At 31.5% G+C, this 22,750-nt stretch overlaps 2 protein-coding genes across 2 annotated transcripts in view; one reads left to right on the plus strand and one right to left on the minus strand.

The window, feature by feature from the left end:
- On the plus strand, nucleotides 496-1,235 carry LOC109356376 (P34 probable thiol protease-like). Its single transcript, XM_019599702.1, has 2 exons — nucleotides 496-691; nucleotides 793-1,235. The coding sequence occupies exons 1-2, from the start codon at nucleotides 524-526 to the stop codon at nucleotides 1,015-1,017; spliced, it is 393 nt and encodes a 130-aa protein (XP_019455247.1). The 5' UTR covers nucleotides 496-523; the 3' UTR covers nucleotides 1,018-1,235.
- The window catches only part of LOC109356222, a 3,266-nt gene continuing 2,659 nt past the window's right edge, over nucleotides 22,144-22,750 (minus strand). The window contains exon 2 of the mRNA XM_019599554.1: nucleotides 22,144-22,467. Within this exon, the coding sequence (XP_019455099.1) occupies nucleotides 22,144-22,467 (324 nt within the window). The remainder of the gene's footprint in view (nucleotides 22,468-22,750) is intronic.

The following is a 22,750-nucleotide window of genomic DNA, read 5'->3' on the forward strand; positions in this document are numbered from 1 at the left end:
TCGATAACAGATGTAGTAGAAATAACTACAGCCACTTCTCAGCTCGAACAAGAATAAATATACAACACCGGTCATAACTTTGCTATTAAGTTTTAATTGAATAATTAAAATATTTTAAAGGAAAAGTTTTATTATAAAAAATTATAATCACATAACCAAAATAAGCCACGTAAATCATTGCTACAGTTGCTCTGAATCTGAGGACGGTGACCTTTATGATGATGAATAGTTGTTGCATATGTAAATTAGGAGTATAACTTTGATAGGAGATCTTCATTCAGGTTTTTAAGATTTCTTCATGGGCTAAGTGGAAGAAGTATAGAAGTGATTTTGACATCACATCTTGACCTTTTATATGAGTACCTAAAACATATTGTATCCTGCATTTTCAAAAAATGCGTATAGACTTATTGGATACGTATCATATCCGATACTCGTTCGATATTGGTGCTTCATAGACTACAACCACAATTTAAAATGATGGTTGCTTTCTATTGCTTTTTATCAATATGTTCCTCATGCTATGTTTTCTTTACTTTGTTTTCCTACTGTTCAGATTGCAAACAGTGCAACTATTAGTAGCTTTGCAAAAGTAGCACAATCAGAAGATGCACTATGGCGTGCTACTGCTACTCAACCCATTAGTGTGAATGTGGATGCAAGAGACTTTCAACATTACACTAAAGACACTGTAAGTATATTTATCAATGTTGATTAATCTATACCTTATTCATCATATAAGACTAGAACATTATATTTTATTGATTATTTTTCCTTTGGCTCCATAATCAGGGAATCTTGGATGGTCGTAATTGCAAAAATACTACAGATACAAATCATGCTGTGTTAATTGTTGGTTATGATCGCTCCAAAGCAGGTGTTGATTACTGGATTGTGAAGAATTCATGGGGACAAGATTGGGGAAAAAAGGGTTATATATGGATCAAAAGGAATACCGGTTTACCATATGGAGTATGTGCAATTAATGCTTGGGCTTATTACCCGATAAAAAAGTAAGAAGGAAATCAACATCATGGAAGCCAAGTATTAGTTTAAAGTGATCACAACATTATAGTGTGTATGTTCAATATTTTCATTACTCTCTCTAGCCAAGTTCTCAACTACAATGTTTTGAACACATAAGTTCACAACAGAAGACAACAGTGTTGGCTATATATGTTAAGTATGTTGTTGTGTGTTTATGTATCCTAAAATAAAGTATCATTTTTCTTCAATTTACATTTACATTGTAAAAAAGTTGAAGGGACAATACATTTATATTGTCATATATGTAAGAGAAGAATACTCTTGCAACAGCCTATTTATGCAATAAATCAACGGATCATGTGTGTTCTTGTGTGTGGTGTGATAGATTGGAGTTCTCACTTGTTTGTTAAATTTGGGCAAGAGCCAACCATGGACTACCTTGAGTAGGTATGTCATAAGACATTTTGATCCTCAAATCAGTATAAGTGAAGGTATATAGAGAGAAGACAGGGCGAGAGTATGAGAGTGTGGGAGTTTGAGAGTGTAAGTAGTAAGTATAAGTTCTTTATGAAGTGCCACTCTTGTTTATTGAGACGTTGAGTGAAGTGTACAATAGTTGGATGCTTTAATCCTTTGGGTGACACTCTATGTGTTCTTACTGGCACACTGTTTTATCAAGGGCAACTCACCTTGTCGTTTGTCTAGGCTTTCGAAGTTGTATACTAGGCATGTCCTCGTCGTGTGTGTCGCAACCCAACTTTGGTTTGGAAACTGACTCTGTGACTTAGGAAGAGGTGAATTCGATTTCAATCTCTCTCAAGAGATTTGGAGTCGCCATTATGTTTCTCGTGGTTAAAACGTAGAAAACTCTCATGATAACAAAATTGGATAAAATGATATTTAAACCTGAATTCTGAACTCGACAGTCGATTACAGATGAGGAAAGTATTAGCATCCCGTTCAATCATATTAAAACAGTACCTCGCTAATAGCATGCAATTTGATACCCATAAAAAATATTTTATTAGAACAAATTATTTTATTTTTGAGTTTCCAAAAATCCATATTGCTCATATATATCCCTAGGTGCAATAGAGAAATTAAAATTATCTAGTTCTTGATTGAAAATAATTAACTTGATTAGTTTGATTTGACTAAAAATTTAGAAAATATTTAAATCGATTGAAATGGAATTAATAGATGAAGAATTGTCATTGATCGCTCACCCGCTTCCCGATTTGAGAAATAATAGAGACGATATTAATAATCACAACTGCTTCTCGATTTAAAAAGGAAGAAAGATGTGAACAAGTTGTAACCTCGCTATAGAATCCTCATTAAAACATTTTTTTAAATGAAATAATTTTTAAAAGAGAGAATTAATACAAAAAATAGACATTAGTCACTTATCATATTCCATCTTTGATAAATAGCAAAGGCGGTACTAATGACTGCAACTACTTCTCATCTCGAAGAGGAAGAAAGATACGATACGATCGGTAACTTCACTATTGAATTCTCATTAAAACATTTCTATTTTTGAATTAAACAATTTTTAAAAGAGAAAATTAAAAGACGAAAAGTCGACATTGCTCACTTACCCCCTTCTCCTTCGATAACAGATGTAGTAGAAATAACTACAGCCACTTCTCAGCTCGAACAAGAATAAATATACAACACCGGTCATAACTTTGCTATTAAGTTTTAATTGAATAATTAAAATATTTTAAAGGAAAAGTTTTATTATAAAAAATTATAATCACATAACCAAAATAAGCCACGTAAATCATTGCTACAGTTGCTCTGAATCTGAGGACGGTGACCTTTATGATGATGAATAGTTGTTGCATATGTAAATTAGGAGTATAACTTTGATAGGAGATCTTCATTCAGGTTTTTAAGATTTCTTCATGGGCTAAGTGGAAGAAGTATAGAAGTGATTTTGACATCACATCTTGACCCAAAACCTTAAGACATTAGGTCTATGGGTTCATCCACTTATATGCTCTTTAACTCATCAATTTTTGTCCAATGTAGGACTTCTTCATTCACACTTGGAATATCCAATAAACTTTATATTATAGTTATAGTCACACTATAAAACAATAAATGATTAGTATAAAATTATAGTCATGTTGTTCTGTTTTTTTAATTTCATATGTAACACGGAAAAAAGAGTGACTCTGATGTTTCTGTTTTGTGTTAGTGGTACGAGGAGATTATTTCTCAAGTTATTCTTAAAATCATTTACTCAATAATTATTCTTAGAACAACCACACTTATTCTTAATGAAACAAGGATATTCTTATTTTGTTCTCTAATGTGTCATTCTTATTTTCTGATTTCTTTTTAAATAAGAATAATTCTTGGTTGTTTTTGGCCCAGGGAAAGTAAGGAGAGAGAGGTAGATGTTGTGGGAAAATGTAGATATTATGGGATCAAATAAGAATGATGTTTGTCTTTGTGGAAAAAACATATGTTGTTGTTATTTCATGAAAAGTTATAATAAATTATAAAATAATGTGCGAGACCCAAATGAAGATTTTAATATTGAATTGTCTGATCTAACATATTTTTCTTTCATAAATGTGTTTTCATTTTGCACAATTGAAGAATTAGAAGAAAAAACAATAAAGACCATGTTTAAAATGAAGCTAGAAATATAAATTGTGTAAAACCAAGAAATCCAAAGACAATGATGAAGTTATTTAAAAACCATATGTTTTTTTGGTTTTACATTCATTTTTTTGGTAAGGAACTAATCTCTTTCGGGGTTGGTGGATACCCCTCCGAACAAGTGTCGCTCCCAGGAATCGAACTATCGACATTGGGGATCCACTTGCCTTATATCTAGTGACAAACCTAGGATCCAGAGTCACAGTGTGCGACATGTTTAAAATTCAAATAATATTTATCATTAATTATAAAAAAAATGAAAATATTAATGTCAAAATTACAAAATTATACAGATTTAATCAAAATTATTACATATTTCACAATTAATCTCTATGTGATTTTAATTTATATTATTAAATCATTGAATGATAAATTATTGTTGAACACTTCTTGCTAAATATAAGTCACTAACAAGCATTTGTCCATGCATCTCATATTTGATTATGCAATGTATTTTTTATAATTTTCATAGTTGAAAAATAAAATTCAGTTGTATAACTAACTTCAAAAGAGCATAAACTAATGGGTAAATAATATATCTTTCACTTTCAATCAACTTATCTTAAAAGATTATTGATTCATTTCAAAGAAGCAAATTCAACACTTTCAATGTATATTTTTGTTTGTTAAACTTTGTAGATATGGATAAGAGTATCACTTGTTCTCCTAGTTTATTCCTTTCATTTTAATAATTTTCATTGCTGATAAAAAAAAAAGCAAATTCAATATTATTATGTGTATCAATGATGTAAGTCTCAAATTGATTATCAAATATCATCAAATCAATCGTGCAAAGAAGCACGTGAGTATTTATCTCAGAAAAACTATCATGAAGTTCCTTAAGTTATGTATCCAAAATATTATAAAATAATTTAACACAATAATGATTATTTGTTTTTCATGAAACATGTAATGTCATTTACAGAAAAAATATATTTGTGAGGTTTCAACTAATACACAGCACGTTTTATGCTTATATCACTAGAGACCAACACCTTATTACCATGTTTTCATTTATAAAATCATTTACTCAATAATTTCCCTCTTTATGTTATTAACATCTAGGAGAGTGTCTCTTCATAAAAAATTTCCCTTTCTTCATTTGAAAGTTCATTGGAACTTTCTCTGTATCTTCTTTATATTTTACTAGCATGTTGACAATCACTACCATGCCTGTCAACTCGCATTCTTAGATATACAATTTATATGTTATAAATGTCAAAATAGTAACATATAGTTGAGTATGTTCAATCGAGTAATTAGTCAATCTAATTTTTTTAATTTGTGTATTAGACTAACTGAATCATTTGTAAAGTAGGTAGAGCATATAAATGATATAATTCAAAGCGAAAGCATTGAAATAAATTTATTATATTTAGAACATAGTATGTGAAATTGTGATGAAATCAAATGGTTATCAACTGCATTCTTATTTTTTTAGTAATGATTGTACAAATTAGTAAATATTATAGATTGACAAATGATTTTTATTTGGTATGATCTAATTGAGAAACAATTGGGAGGACATATTTAATTACCAACACAAATTGATGTAGTGGAATAGTTGTAAGAGATAAATAACATAATAGTAATATGTTGAAGAATGCAATTTACTTCTCATTAATTTTCAAGTAATGATTTGAATGTATGTTACTTTAATTCTAAGGAGAGAGAATCAAAGCAATTAGTTAAGAAACTTTTTACTAGATGATATATAGAACATATGCCTACAGATATTTGATCCTGGTAGTCTCTAAATTATGATCGTAGTAATTAATAGTAGTTGTATTACTAAATTAATATAACTATAGCTTCTAATATTTAAGAAAATATGCACACATAGTAATAATGATTTTTTTATTAAACTTGGTGAAGAAATCATGTCCCGAAGAGTGCAAGTGGTTCATGACTTCATACTAAACTGGAAATTAAGAAAATGCACGACTTACAAATTTTAAGGCTGAAATTGCAGTAAAAAGTGCATTACTAAAAAATAATATTTTTGAACATAATATAATATTTTTGTACAAATTCATACTATGCCACATTTGTCTTTTAACAAAGCATTTTTAACAACGTTCAATGAAGAATAAATTGTTGAATCTCTACAATCAACAACGTCTACTTCATTATGTGATGTTGATTTTATAACTGTTAAATTCAGTAGTGTGAAGAAGATCTTGCACCTAATTTTGACATGATTTTGATGAAGACACCAAGAAAAGAAAAATGAAGAAGATCTAGACTATATAGAAGACAAAGATTCGATGATTATGAATGCATATTGGCTAAAAGAAAAAGATGATGAAAAGGCTTTCTTAAGCCAAGCAAAAAAAGAAGTGGCTAAAGATCATCTTGAAGAAAGGGAGAATTTCTAGCCAAGTAAAAAGAACTAGTTATGGTGAAACCAATATTAATGTTACTTTCCCTTTGGCCACATAATTTTCAAGAGCTTTGGCTATAAATAGGAGTGTTCTATGTCATTGTAAGACACACCAAACACTTAGCTTAGTGCATATTCTCTCTTCTTGTTCTCTTGTTCTAATTGTGTGAGAAATATTTGAGTGAGAGTGAAATTTGGTGTACTTGGGTTTTGGGAAGTGAGTGAAACACTTGTAGTTCTCTTTTATCATAGTGGAATAATCATTGTTGCTCTTCAGTTGTGGACGTAGGCAAATTTCCGAACCACATTAATTATCGGTGTCATTTTCTCTATTATATATTCTCTATGGGTCTTCTGCTCTAACAAACTGATATCAGAGCTCGTAGAGCTCTTGCATGCTAAGCCATACGATCTAAAAGAAAATTCTTAGTATGCTCTATGTTCGCAGCATTGTCTAATCTTACACACTAGAAAAGAATTGATCTTGTTACTGGAAAGGTATAATAGAGTGAAAGTGCATGTCTAGGAAAGTTTTGTCTTAGGAAAGACCTGGTATTTAAGCGTGTCTGTTAATACCCACCTCTCTTTCCTGGGAACTTTCTTGGTGTACGTTCACGGACTACAATATTGTTACGGTATATGGTTATCATTGCGAGTGCTAAATTTGATTTGGAGAAATTTAATGGAGAAAATGATTTCAACCTCTAGCGATTGAAGATGAAAGCTCTACTAGTTCACCAAGGCTTGGGCAAAACCGTGGAAGGTAGAAACAAGTTACCAGAGAGTCTGATCGAGGACGAGAAGGATGAAACTTGGAAAAAGCACATAATGCAATTTTGTTGTGCTTGGGAGATGAAGTTCTACAAGAAGTGTTAGATGAAACTACAACTACTTCATTATGGTTGAAGCTGGAAAGCTTGTACATGACGAAGTCACTCACCAACAGGCTGTATTTGAAGAAAAGAATATATACTCTTCAAATGCAGGAAGGAAAGCCCATAAAAGATCACCTGGATGAATTTAAAAAGTTATTCTTGATCTAAAGAATATTGATGTTAAAATTGAATATGAAGACCAAGCAATTCTTCTACTATTTTCCCTTCCAAGTTCTTACGATCACTTCATCGACACCATGATGTATGGTCGAGAAGATTTGACCTTGGACGAAGTCAAGGCGGCGTTGCACTCGAAAGAACTGAAGACAAGAGTATCAGATTCGAGATCTGAAGGCTCAGGTGATAGTCTTTTTGCTAGAGGAAGAACAAAGAGGCGAAATCAATTTGGTGAAAGAGGGAAATCTAGGTCCAAGTCAAAAGCAAAACCTAGAAAATATAAATGTTTTCACTGTCACAAGGAGGGGCATATAAGAAAGAATTTTCCAGTGCGCAAAGGCAATGAAAATATTTATGAATACGAAGATGCAGCTATAGAAAATGGTTATGATAGTGCAGATGCATTAATAGTATCATAACACGACTCAAAAGATGAAAGGATACTTGATTGTGGATGCTCATATCACATGTGTCCCATTAAGGATTGGTTTTCAACTTACCAACCCTTAGATGGGGGAAAGGTCATTTTGGGAAATAATGATCCCTGCAAGTTCATCGGTATCGGCACAATTAGAATCAAGATGTTCGACAGAATCGTAAGGACGTTGACAGATGTAAGGCATGTTCCAGAATTGAAGAAAAATCTGATTTCCTTGGGAACACTGGATTCAAAAGGTTATAGCTACAAAGGTGAAGGTGGAGCTATAAGAATATCTAAAAGCGCTATGGTTGTAATGAAAGGAAAGAAAGAGAATAGTCTCTATATGTTACAAGGAAACACAATCACGGGTATAAGAAAAACAATCACAGGTGTTGCTGTTGTTTCCTCAACTGATGTCATCAAATTATGGCATCTAAGAATGGGTCATGTCAATGAAAGAGGTCTAGTCGAGTTGGCCAAACAAGGATTACTATGCGGTCAACAAGTCGAGATGGTAGACTTTTGTGAACATTGTGTTTTCGGAAAGCCATATCGGATAAAATTCAATGCTACAATTCATCGAACAAGAGGCACATTGGATTATGTACATTCTGACTTGTGGGGTCCTTCCCAAGTACCTTCTCATGGTGGTAGTAGATACATGTTAACATTCATTGATGACTATTCAAGGAAGGTGTCGATTTTTATTTTGCAACACAAAAGTGAAGCATTTGTCAAGTTCAAACAGTGGAAAACCTTGATCAAAAAGCAAACCGAGAGAAAGATCAAGAGACTAAGAACTGACAATGGTCTAGAGTTCTGCAGCAGAGAATTCATAAATTTTTGCAAGGATCATGGTATTGTCAGACATTATACTATGAAGCACACTCCACAACAAAATGGATTTGCAGAACGAATGAACAGAACCTTACTTGAAAAGACAAGATGTATGTTGTCAAATGGCTGGATTGCCAAAATAATTTTGGGTGGAAGTTGTTAGTAAAGCTTGTTACTTGATCAACAGATGTCCATCAACGACTGTCGCACCCCGATTTTCAGCTGCACGACTTTGTTTAGAGTCGCCACTACATTTTATAGTTAAAAATGTAGAAAAATCTTTCAAGCCCAATTACCCTTCGAAGATGATTTGAGAAGAAAGAGACCTCGAGGGCGACCTTCTCTCTATCTTTGATTAATTCTCAAAATTATTTTTACTTTTTAAAAAAGGCATTTTTAATTTATGTTTGATGTGTCTTATATTATTGAAAGCATTTGATTTTTTTGTTAAAATATAATTTGAATTATTTACAAGAAGAATTTTTATTGATTATCACATAATCACAATAACGGTGGATTTAAATCAGGAACACGCCAAAGTGATTTATTTCGCCATACAATCATTTATTAAAATATATTTTAGAATGTCGTTGCTTTTCTATGGGTAATTACACGAAATAAATAAAAGAAAGATTCTTCGCTAAAATAAAAAGGAATAAACGAAAAAAAAAACATATTATTAATTATTCATTAAAGCAATGAAATTCTTTTATTTTTGTGTCTATCCAAAGCCTTTAAGAAATTTTAATTTAGCGTGTATTATCATTAATAGATTTTTTACACAATATAATTAGTAAATTTTTAATACAAAATTTATTTTTTCAAATTTGTTATTATTATTATGGTGCAAAAAGAATGAAACAAATTAGAATAGATGAGAAAAAAACTAGTTTTAAGTGAAGAACATAGTGTTGTGGAAATCTGGATCGTGTGTGGCTTGCTTGGGCAATTATGGACATGTGACGAGAACTGCTTGGACGAGGGCAGGGGCTTGATGCGCCTGGACGCGTGACAGACCGTGATAAGCTGGACGAGGAGCGCACGAACAGATCTTGAGATCTTGCGTGTATCGGATCCCGTCTTCTTCACTGGTGTTGGATCGTGTGTGGTAAGGCGCACAAGGCCTAGGACGCGTTTCGTCCTGTTACTGGATGGGCCTCCGAGTCAACGTGTAGATGGGAGAAGTATACAGCTCTGACGGCTTACGTGTGCGGGTGCACGCTACTATGATGTCCACGAACTCACTGGATAATTGGCAATGAAATTTTTCTCTTTTCTTACAGTGACGTTAACCAGGTACTTCCTGGGTGTTTTTTTTTCCAGTTTTTTAGTGTAAGGATTTGTGGGTATGGGAATTGTGTTCGAGGTTCTTTTCGGATATGTTTTGTGTGGTGGAAATGGTTAGGTGTTGTGAATTTTTTGTTTTAGAGAGACTTCTCTTTTGAGAAATGTTTATTTTAAGGGAACGATGACTATTTTTGAGATGGGTCTTTTCTTAGAGACAGTTTTTCTTGAGAGAGTCATCTATTTGCATCATAAGTCTATATTACTTATTTATAGTAGAGGATTAGACTCATGTCTATTTTAAAAACAAATTTTCACCATTATTACTTTGGAGAGGATTAGGAGGACATATTCTTCCTCATAATCAAATTCTGATTTTTTTTTAATTTTACCACATTAAGGATATTTTATATTTAAAATCGAAATTAGTCGAAATCTTCTATTTGGGCATAAAAATATTTTACTCATTTCAAATCATTTTAGGATCATTGCATTAGGCAAAAATGATCTTTAACAAATCGCAAAAGATTCAATTTTTTTATTGGTTGTTCTCAAATTGCAACCTTAATTCATATGAGGGTTAAATCTCGAAAGATTTAATTTTCTGAATCGAAAAGATTTGTGCAACACAATCAAATGAGTATGAAATTTTCTAATCTAATTTGATCTGCATATTCCTAATTAATAATGTTTTTATAAAGACTCTAAAAATCATTCTAATACTCCTAGTGGTGAAAAATAATTATTCGGCCCAAAATAAAAAATATTCAAAATCATTTTTCTTATATAAGCTTTTTAATCGATTCTAAACCATCTTAATATTATTGCACTACTAAATGATAGGTGGAAGCAATATTTTTTTAATTTTATACCAATCACAAAATATATTTATGACACAATCTCAATATTATTTTTCTAATACAATTGTGATTCTTATCTTACTCATATTGGGATGCAATCAATTTGATATGATTTATGTTTTTTTATAATACAATCTCTGATTTGATTTTTGAATCCTTAAAGATTTACTTATTATCAAAGTGATTCATACAACTTAATTAAATTGATACGATATGATTTAAATTACATATTTTCAAATCTTTAATTTATCCGATAATTCAGTCAAATCTTTAACTCACTCATCTTTTATTTTATTTATTTATTATTTTGAAACTTGAAAATAGAATCTTCTATATATATTTTTTTCCTTTATTTTTTGCTTACTTTGATAAATCCAAAAATTAATATAAAAGCAACAAAAATAGTTTTATTTATTGTTCTATTTATTTGTATTTCGAAAATATTATCTTCTTATCATTTTTAAATTTTGGTTACCTAATCACTTAGATTTAGGAACCTTAACAACAATAATTTATTATTTTTTTTGAATTTTTTTGTTAACCTAAATCACTTAGATTTAGGAACCTCAACAACATTAATTTAGTTTTATTATTTTGTTTTGTTATTATTTTTTATTTTATTTTTTTGCAAAGGAAACTTCTACAAGGATATTTTCATTATCTTCAATTTAATTAATTTAATAATTGTGAAAATAAATTATAAAAATTTCATAAAAATAGTTTTATTACTTTTATCCAAAAGTACCAAAATAAATAAAAGGAAGTTAATTTATTGTTTTTCTTTTTTTAAAAGCTTTTTTAGGCTTTTTCTGGGCCGGACAAAAATGGGAATTCACAACGACCATTGGTTTGAAAACTCTAGAAGAGATGTGGTTGGGTATTCCGACAAATTATGAAAATTTGAGGATATTTGGGTGTCATGCATATACTTATAACAAAGAAGGAAAACTTGATGCAAGAGCATTGAAAAGCATTTTCTTGGATATCCTGATGGTATGAAAGGATATAAGTTATGGTGGCGAGAGAAAAGAAAGTGCATTATTAGTAGAGATATTACTTTTAATGAAGTTGAAATGCTAAAGCCTCATGCAGAGTCATCAAGTGAAAATGAAGATCCTAATATCTTGGAGAAGGTGGAGCTTGAGGTGGAGTTTGAGGTGGAGCCAATAAAAGAAAAAACACTTGATCAAGAAGAAGAAGTCCATGATGCATGTAGTGATAATGATATCTCCCAATTATAACATTATCAGTTGGCTAGGGACGGACAAAGGAGACATATAAAACCTCCAGAAAAGTATGGCTATGCTGATCTAGTATCATACACTCTAAATGTTGGTGATGATATCAGTAATTGTGAACCACAATACTATGAAGAAGCTATCAATAACAAAGAAGCTTCCAAATGGATTTCTGCCAAGACAAAGGAAATTGAGTCTCTTCATAAGAATCATACTTGGGTTCTTGTGAAGCGGCCGAAGGCTCAAAAGATTGTTGGATGCAAATGGGTCTTTAAGAAGAAGGAAGGAATCCCTAGGGTTGAAGATGCAAGATTCAAGGTGCGATTAGTGGCCAAAGGTTTTACACAAAGAGAAGACATTGATTTCAATGAAGTTTTATCTTATGTGATAAAACATAGCTCTATTACATCCTACTTGCAATTGTAGCTCATTGTGATCTAGAACTTGAGCAATTAGATGTCAAAACGGCATTCTTGCATGGTGAGTTGGAGGAACAAATCTACATGAAACAACCTGAAGGATTTGAAGTTCAAGGGATGAAAGATCATGTTTGCTTGCTGAAGAAATCTTTATATGGCCTAAAGCAATTTCCAGACAATGGTATCGACGATTTGGCACCTTCATGCTTGAAAATGGATAATCTAGAAGTGAACATGATATTTGCGTCTACTACAAGAAGCTTGCGAATAAGTCATTCATATATTTGCTTTTATATGTTGATGACATGTCGATCGCATGTAAGAACATGTCAGAAATTAGAAACTTGAAAGCTTAATTGAGCTTAGAGTTTGAAATGAAGGACTTAGGACTTGGAAAGAAAATTCTGGGAATGGAGATTCAGATGGATAGAAAAGAGGGGACACTCTTTCTGTTACAAAAGAAGTACATTGAGAAAGTATTGGAACTAGGGATGGCAAATGGGCTTGGCCCGACGGGCCAGCCCCTAGGTGCTTTTAGCGAGCCGAGCTGAGAGGTTTAGCCTAAAAGTCCGTATTCAACCCGTTTTAGAAGCCTGATATTTAGCCTACATTCATTTAATAATACTTACTTCAATGAATGTTGTTAAACACTTGTTTTTAGTAAGCGAGAATCTTTTCAAATTTAAAAATAAAACATCACATATGCACTTATCATTCAGTTTATTATTTCTCTTACTCTTCAACTTCTTCTCCATGAGTTACATTTTTTCTCTTTTTTTTTAGTTTTTCTCTTCAAACAAGTTTTCAGTTTTTGGTTTCTCTATTCAAGCATAAGGTAAATCGTTATCTTATTTTAGTTTATTTATTTCTTTTTGATTTAGTCTTGATGCTTGGATTTACACCATAAATAACAAATCTTTGATGCATTTGAATAGTTATATTTTTTAAATAATTAGTTTATTTAAGATCAATTTAGTGGAAATATTTCACTAATAGTGTGATCTTTGTTTATTGTGAAGTTATGCAGTTATGATGTTCTAGGTTTTTTGCTATGATTCACTGGTTTAGAACACTAGGTTTGAGTATGATGGTAAATGTTCTTTCTCAATTGCTGCTAATTTTGTATTTTTTTCATAACTTTTGCAATTTGTTTAGAGATGTCATTTTTTTATTTGTATTTGCACCTTGCATTGATCATGGTGGAACACTTGAACACTCTGTAAGGACTTTCACATTGGAGGAGAAAGAATGAACAATTTGCGTAAGATTTCATTACTCATATGTTATTTTATAAGATTGGAATCTGTTAAGGTTGAATGTAGCTGGAGTTGTTGGTAATTTAACAAATCTATAGTAAATATGGTGGAGTTTAACATGCCTGTCATGTGTTTGATAGAATATTTGAGAGAGATATTGTCTTATTTAGAAAGTAGACATTTAACAGCGCTTGCTTCAGTAAGTGCTATTAAATGTCTATTTTCTACATCGCTTCAAAAGACATTGTTAAATATAATCTTATGTTCTACTACATTCACATAGAAAGCGTTGTTGAATGACATTTTTTTGTTTTACTATTCTGGTGTAGTGACAATAATGAGCAGTTACTCTTGCATGTACTATTAATACAAGACCAATGGTTCATACATCACTAGCAAAAACCAAAGAATTTTGACCAATATTAGAATAGAAACAGATCCAAAATCTACCTTGAATCAAATCCATGATATTAACATAACTGACCTCCTTGTTAGAAAAAATTACACCATTTCTTATGAGCCAAATCGACCATATGGAAGTAACCCATAATATTCTTCACCACTTTCTAGCTTTTGTTGATTTACAAAGAGAATCATGCAAATGGAATGTTTGTAATTCAATGTTAAAAATCATATATTACTATTATTATTATTAAGGATAAGTTAAATTAAACATTAGGCATTGTTTTAACAACTTAATCAATTGCAGAGGTAGTGGGTTGAGATGTCGAGTGCTAGCAGCTTCAATTTTTACCTTCATCACTATGCTAGAATTCGCATTTAATAATGGTCATTCAACATCACTTGTATGCACAACGTTGTTAAATATAAGGCGGAATATAATCAATAACACTTTTTTAAACATTCAACAACACTTTCAAAAACGAGCGATATTGAATGTTTTCCTCAAAGATTCAACAATTTTTTTTTTAAGAAAGTGTTGTTGATTTGCATCGATTCAACAATGCCATTTATAGTGAGTGCTTTTGAAATTCGTAATCTTTCAAGATTTGACATACTTTTTAAAGAAAAAAGTAAATAAATATTAACATATATTTGTATACATAAAATGTCTAATTTATTTATTCAAAAAAATAATCAACAGTGCTCACTACAACAAGTGATGTTGAATGTTTTACCGCCTATTACATGTAACAAAGCTTACTTTAAAGAGAGTTGTCAAATGTTGTAGGCGGTAAAACATTCAACAACACTTGTTGTAGTGGACATTGTTAAATGTCAAGACCAAAGACAATCAACAACGCTCACTTGAAATAGAGATGTTCAATGTGAATCATCAACAACGCCCTTTACAACGAGCATTGTTGAATGTTACTTGATGTTTAAATCTCAAAACCCGATTCACTTCCCTCTATACTCTCAAACTTGTTAAAGCAAAAACTCTCATACACTCAGAAAAACTTCAACAATGGATTCTCACACTAGTGGTAATGCTACACCTGAAAGTCAAAAACGTACTTCACGTGGAATGACTTCGGTGAAGAAAGTCATTCGTGTTAGGAATAAGAACGAGAAGTTGTCGGTTGAATGGAACACAAAGAGCTAACGATTAAACACGAAGGATGGCAACACTTTGGTAAGCTACATTAGAGTTGTTGTTAGACAGAATGTGTCGATAACTTTCGCTTCTTGGAATGATAAGTTTTTTATCCCTGTGATTTAGTACACGTGGAATGATATAAAGTAAGTTGTTATTTACATAGTGTTTATGTGCTTTCATGCAATGCATTTATGTGTTTTCATGCAATGTATTTGTATGTTTCCATGCAATGTATTTACATGTTGTATTTATGTATTTTTAGTCAACTTTTGAAGTCGGTGAGGAACATAAGGATTACATCCTTAAATCTACCAGAAAGGTTCTCTGGTAGTTCAGAATCGATATCGGCAAGTATGTGAAAGATGCTGATGGCATGTCAACCTCAAACCTCCAACCAAATATGCAAATCTCATTTCTGAGGATCAGTGGAAGACTTTTGTCACTAGAAGCACACAGGAGGAGTCTTTCATGGTAAAGTTATCTTCTTTATATTGACTATATACTTATGCTTCTGTATATATGATTGTAAATATTGGTGTTAAAGTTGTTTCTTTTTGCAGAAAGTGAGTGATGAAAACCACAACATGACCTCTAAGCCTTTGTATCCATATCGAACTTCTCGAGCAGGGTATAGAGGAATCGAGGGGAAAAAATATAAGTATTGTTAATTTGTAAGTAAATTATTGGTTATGTTTTGTATTCATATCTAATTACATTATTAGTTTTGTTTTGGCAGCTGGAACAAACTAATACACCTTCAAATGTATCGTCAGTGAACCTAAATGTTCTATGGGTGAATGCTCGTAAGAACAAGGATGGTGTCATCGACAATGAAAAATTTCAGTAAGTGACAAACCGTGTTGTAAGTACTTATCATCATTTAAACTTGATTTCAATACTTTATTCATCATTGTGATTTTTTATTAACATTATGTTTTTCTTGATGTGTTAGGTTTCCCTAAAAGAAAAGGAAGGAGAGCTATATACCTCAGATAGTTAGGATGTACTTGATAAGGCACTAGGATTGTCTCAATACTTTGGCCGTATCTGGGGTCTAGGATTTGGGGTAAGAAAGTGACGAAAGTGACGTTATTTATCCCCTCAAATGGGTACAACCAAATTCAACTTGGCTCATATGAAGAACCAGGTGGATACCTTCATGTAACTATTCAACGAATTTGAAAGTTCAATGAAAAAGAAGGAACTTGAGGGGCATCAACAAGGCGATGGTTTTAACATCAAAGAGGGTTGCACACAAGCTACTCACAATATTCCTACGGTAACTTACTTGACTTGTTTTCATTTACTTGTTCTTTAGTTTAATTATAATCATAAACTTATATGTTTTAACTAACATTTAGGGAATCAATACTTGTCATTTATATCTGGATATCTCATCTAAGCGATTACATTACGCTAAAATTTATATTTAACAACGTTCATTCATCTAAGTGTTGAATGCTGTTAAATGTAAGGAATAAGAGAATTAACAACACTCGTGTGCTAAATGTTATTAAATGTAAGGCAAAAGAGAATTAACAGTGCTCACTGAAGTAAGTGTTGTTATGTGATAGGTGAAAATACATTCAGCAAAGCTTGCTTCAATGAGCATTATTGAATGTATGGGCCAAAGATTTAATAATGCTTAGTGAAGTGAGTGTTGTTGTTTATCACATAGTTAACAATGTTTGTTTCAATGAGTGTTGTTAAAAGTAACACATTTAGTAGCACTCACTGAAGCAAGCACTGCTAAAGGTCATACATTCATATATTTAACAGTACTTCTTCAGTGAGTGTTGTTAAAAGTGACACATTTAACAAAGCTTGCTTCTGTGGGCACTGTTAAAGGTCATACATTCATATATTTAACAATACTTCTTTATTGAGCGTTGTTAAAAGTTACACATTTAACAGTGCTTGCTTCAGTGAGCATTGTTAAAGGTCATACATTTATATATTTAACAACACTTCTTCAGTGAGCGTTGTTAAACGCTTGTTTTAGTGAGCGAGAATCTTTTCAAATTTGAAAAAAAAACCTCACACACAATAATACACATATCATTGAGTTTATTATTTCTCTTACTTTTCTTCTTCTCCATGAGTTACATTTTTTTCTCTTTTGTTTTTTGTTTTTCTCTTCAAGCAAGTTATCAATTTTTGGTTTCTCTCTTCAAGCATAAGGTAAATCGTTATTTTGTTTTAGATCATTTATTTCTTTTTGATTCGGTCTTCATGTTTGCATTTACAGCATAAAGAACAAGAATTTGATGCATTTGAATTGTTATCTTTTTTAAATAATTAGTTTATTTATGATCAACTTGGTGGAAACATTTTACTAATAGTGTATTTGTGAAGTTACGTAGCTATGGTGTTCTAGGTTTTTGGCTATGGTTCACTGGTTTACAACACAGGGTTTGAGTATGATGATAAATATTATTTCTCAATTGCAGCTAATTTTTTTAGTTTGTTTCATAACTTGCAATTTTTTTAGAGATGTCATTTTTTATTTCTATTTGCAGCTTGCATTGATCACGGAGGAACATCTGAATACTCTGTAAGGACTTGCACGTTGGAGGAGAAAGAATGAACAATTTGCATAAGATCTCATTACTGATATGTTATTTTATAATATTGGAGTCATTGGTGATTTAACAAATCTATTATAAATATGATAGAGTTGGACATGTTTGTCATGTGTTTGATAGAATGTTTGAGAGAGATATTGTTTTATTTACAAAGTCGACATTTAACAGCGCTCGCTTCAGTGAGCACTGTTAAATGTCTACTTTCTACAGCACTTCATAAAACGATATTAAATATAACCTTATGTTCTACTGCGCTCACATAGAAAGCGTTCCGGAAGCAATGTTAAATGACAATTTTAAGTGTTGTTGTTTTGCTATTTTGGCGCAGTGTTAATGGCTATTGGTAAAGTGCACAACTTACCAAATGCTATGTTGCACAATGCACCTATTCCTCCAAACATGTGAAGGTTAGGATTTATATTGCAGTAGATGTTGATGCATTGCTTCCAATTCCTTTTGGAGATGATACCTTTACAGTGAGAGGGGATATAGGAACTTAAGTGGCTTGGCCAATAGACCATGTGGTTATAGATCCTCCCAGTGTGTGATTTTAAACATTAAGTTATACTCATTCTTATTATATTTTGTACTAATTGATCCATAATTGATATATGTTTTGTATTGAAAATCCCAGGTACATGAACACATTGGACCCAATGAAAAGGAGTTAGATGGCTCATTAACATCCCCTCCTATAGAAGAACATGTTCATGTACTGAAAAAGGCCAAAGTGGTGAAGTCTAATCATAGCAAAAAAATTAGTAAGCCACGATCTAAGTCTAAAGAATCTTCGAGAGATGAAGCATCCAAATAGATCAAGTTCTATACTCAACTAATGAAGCATATACAAGACATGGATGCGGGATCTATACTTGTGGTATCAATTCCCGATAGATTCTTTGGGTATACTAATGATTAATTCATTGGTATTGATAAAGTTAAGGAAGTATGTGAACATGATTGGATAAGTTCCACTATTATATGTGTATATATGAGGTAAATTATGTTTTATTAACTTCTCACTTTTGCATTTAATCACTGGTGTTATAATAACTAACATTTGTGTCAATTATATGTTAGGTATTTGCATAACAATCTTATTTTGAAAGATAAGAAGAATGTGATGTTCTTGTCCCCATAATTGACCTCTTTGGGGATGAGTAACCCCAATGAAAAAAAGAAGAAAGGAGAGGGCAGCTAAAAAATGTAGCTTATATACTCATTAAATATAAAGAAGATGCACATTTATTCCTTGCACCTTTCAATATCGAGTGAACATTTCTTTATAAGCATAATGTAATTGTCTTTAGTATGTTTATGCCTAACCGTATGCAAATGATTTGTTAGGCAACATTGGATTTTGATTTTCATTGAATTGAAGAAAAATATATCATTTGGATTCTTTGAAACAAGGCAATCTGAACAAGTACCACACAATGAAGGAAATATTTACAAGGTAAGGGGACTACTCATTTAAACTTTCATATTTTTAGTACACTTTCTATTTAGTAGTTAAATACATTTTTTTTTGTTTAGGGGAATGCAAATTTACATAGTTCATGTTCGTTCTAAATCTATATCAAACAAAATCAAATGGGCCCAACCAAAAAATCGATCTAATTGCACTTTATTACACTTAACGCTCAAAACATTTGATGATTTAAGCAATTTTTGGGGGGATAAAAGAGAAGTATATCTCCATCGGGGGGGAATGGGGTAAATCCTATATAACCAAATATATTTGACAAGCCACACTATATGTCAACCCAAGTATAAAGGTGTTGCCACAAATCATCTCAAACAATTATGTATGTGTAGTATTCATATTTCAAGTAAAGGTTATACTTATATGTTTATTTGATTTCAATTGTAAACCTCTTGTCAAACCAACAATGAAGATTGCAGCTATTATATGTTGTACTTCATGAAAAAGATCATTCAGCGGTGGTCAGCATCAATCTAGTTTGATGTAGAGGAATATACAGATGATCAAATCATCCAACTTAGGGAAGATTGGTCAAATTATATACTTAGTTTTAGAGTTAAGCCAACCAATGTATAGATTGTAGCATATGTACTTGTTGAATTTGTTACTCTTCTGTTAAATGTACTTGCATATGTGTTTTCATGTTGTGAATGTGTATTTTAGTTGTTCTATGTTGAGCATGTTTTGGTCCATGTTGTGGATGTGTATTTCTGTGTTATGAATGTTGGTGTTGCATGTGTCTGTTAATTGTTCAGAATTAGGAATTATGACATTCAACAACACTCATTTTAAGGAGCATTATTGAATGTATGAAAATCGCATATACAATAACGCTCCTTTACATAAGCGTCGTTGAATCTTAGTTTCATATTGAAATGCAACATAGTTTCAACAACGCTCCTTTGCATAAACACTATAGAAAGTAAGATATTAATATATTCAACATCCCTTGTGTAATTAAGGGTTGTTAGAATAATATTTTAATTAGAATATGTTAAGAATATAGAAAAATTAGAATCTCCTAGTTCAAATATATATAGTAGAATACAAAAACAATTTTCATATAAATCTTTTTCATTTTTTTTAATATTTATATCTAAATAATTGAAAAATAGAATCTAGGAATTAATATATAATATAATTAGTGATATCTTCAAATGCACTTATTCTGTATTTACACGTAAAGTCACTATACATGTGATTCAATAGCGCTCACAACAGAAGGGTTGTTGAATATGTGAGAATGAACAAGACCTACTTCAGTGAGTAATGTTGTACATCATAAAATAAACAGCACTCGATAAAGCATGTGTTGTTGAATGTAGAGATACAACAACCTATGTTCCATTGAGGAATGTTTGATTATCATTCCCTTGAACTATGCCTATCATTTAACAGAGTCTTATACACATGCGTTGTTATTAGATGTATATTGTTAAAAGATAATTCTAACGTAGTGTCTTTATCTATTAATTCTTTTTGTTGTTCAAGAAAATATTTAAAGTTGTGTGGAAAGACAATATGTGAACACCTCACAATTAGGATTAAAAAATATGTGTACTGTGTTTTTCATTCACCAGATACTCATCTATTGTTAGGGTCAATAACATATGAAAGTCCTCATTATATATTACTAAGTGTTTGATAGATATGAAAGTCTTCATTATATATTACTAAGTGTTTGTTACAGATGAAAGTCTTTATTATATACTCATCGATTCTATGCCACTTGTTTGCAATATGTATCTGGTTATTATTGTTTTGTGAATGATAGCTTGTAAATCCCAATGAACAATAAGACTCTAAAAAAATAATGCTATTGAATATTGATCAATTGTAAGCATGATAGCATGTGCTTTTGTAATTCTTCTGGATGAGATGTAAATTTATATTAAAATATAATGTTCCATATATTCAGCTCCCTTTATTAAAAATTGTGCCAACATGTTTTTAGATTCGGACCATTACAAATGTATTCTTTTGGTGTTTTCCTTCTCCCACATTCAAAGGCCTCATGTGAACTTATCTTTTAATAACAAATATATATGTTAGGAAATGAAAGAATACCATCCTTTATAGAAAATGAGTCTAGTATTCAATTTAATGCTTACGTTAACTAGTTGATTATTTAAAAAATCAATTATAGAAAAATGAATAATTCACAACAACTAACAAATGGTGTAATTTTATAAGAGAGAAAAAATTTCTCTTTCAATTACAAAATATGTTGGATCAGTAAAATATCAAGGATCACAAGAGAGAGAGAAAATTTGATCAGAAAAGGAAATAACATTATTAAATATGTATCAAGGTACGAGAGAAAACAAGGAAGATGTAAGGCTTGCTACAAATTTAAAAGACATATATGAGGATTGGAAATCTAGAATATGACATTACAAACTTGTCCATTTTTCTATTAATCTAAAGCTATACCTTGAACTTGAAAATCATTTTCAAAGATAAATAAAATCTTCAACTGAATGTATTGAACCCTATAAATAAATCTCCGAGTCCGAATTCATACATCATTTGAATAGTGGATGCATTATGAAAGTAATAAATTATTAAAAAGAAGGTTAATGGTAATAGAGGCTATTATTTTCTTATTTTTAATTATGTCTCTACCCAATAAAAAATTAATGTTTGTAAGCAAGGAAAATAAAATGTGATTGAGAGATAGATATAAATTATAAGATGCAAAATTAAATGTGATCTTCAAATTATGAAAGAACATAATAACTAAGCTTTAATTTTATTATTAGATAAGGTGGATAGTGGTTACATAACCAAACAATATCATAATATTACATCAGAAATCATCTTTATTAATAAAGAGTTAATTTCTAAATCCTTCATAATTATATCATTTATAATTTTTCTTGATCTTGAAACAGTAACCGTGTTTATTTCTGGATTCAAGTGTACTTATATTCAGTAAAGAAATATCCACTAAGGGATTTGATTGTATTAATGCTGAATGATAGAGAAAAGACAGTACAAGATAGAAATTAGATAAGAAGGAAAAGAGGATCACAGAGAGGAAAAGATTTTTCATCAAGCATACCATTCTTCCTTACTGTGGCTACCTATATAGGTCATTACACAAATCCCTCAAGCCTACGGTTGAGCCATTTCTCTCTCTTACTTTTCCTTATTCCCATTCCCTTGTTTTCAGCATCACTTGCCACGTGGCCACTATCCATAACAGAATTTCTCATAGCTGTGATTTCAGTGTGTCTATGTGCATTCTTTTCTGCATGTGCCCCATGTGCATCATTCTCTGCATACATTCCCGTTACATTACCCCCTCCATTAATATTGACCTTGTCCTCAAGGTCAAAGTGAGGATATTCGCGCTGAATTATAGGGGCATCTTCCCAAGTTGCTTTAGTAACGTCAAGACCATCCCAATGGATCAAAACCTGAGTGATCCATTTGCCATTTTTATTGATCAATCTTTTTTGCAAGACTTGTAAAGATTGGGAGATTGGTCCTTCGGCCTCAGTCAACAATGGAAGGGGAATATATTGTGTCTGATGACTTCCAATNAACGTCAAGACCATCCCAATGGATCAAAACCTGAGTGATCCATTTGCCATTTTTATTGATCAATCTTCTTTGCAAGACTTGTAAAGGTTGGGAGATTGGTCCTTCGGCCTCAGTCAACAACGGAAGGGGAATATATTGTGTCTGATGACTTCCAAT

This window comes from Lupinus angustifolius, chromosome LG09 (assembly GCF_001865875.1).
Source record: "Lupinus angustifolius cultivar Tanjil chromosome LG09, LupAngTanjil_v1.0, whole genome shotgun sequence".
Lineage (NCBI taxonomy): Eukaryota > Viridiplantae > Streptophyta > Magnoliopsida > Fabales > Fabaceae > Lupinus > Lupinus angustifolius.

What these genes read in the sequence shown, in the direction of transcription:
- LOC109356376 (XM_019599702.1), top strand. Translation starts at nt 524, where the DNA reads ATGTTTTCTTTACTTTGTTTTCCTACTGTTCAGATTGCAAACAGTGCA. An exon ending in AACATTACACTAAAGACACT is followed by an intron (nt 692 to 792) that starts GTAAGTATATTT and finishes CTCCATAATCAG; the next exon opens with GGAATCTTGGATGGTCGTAA.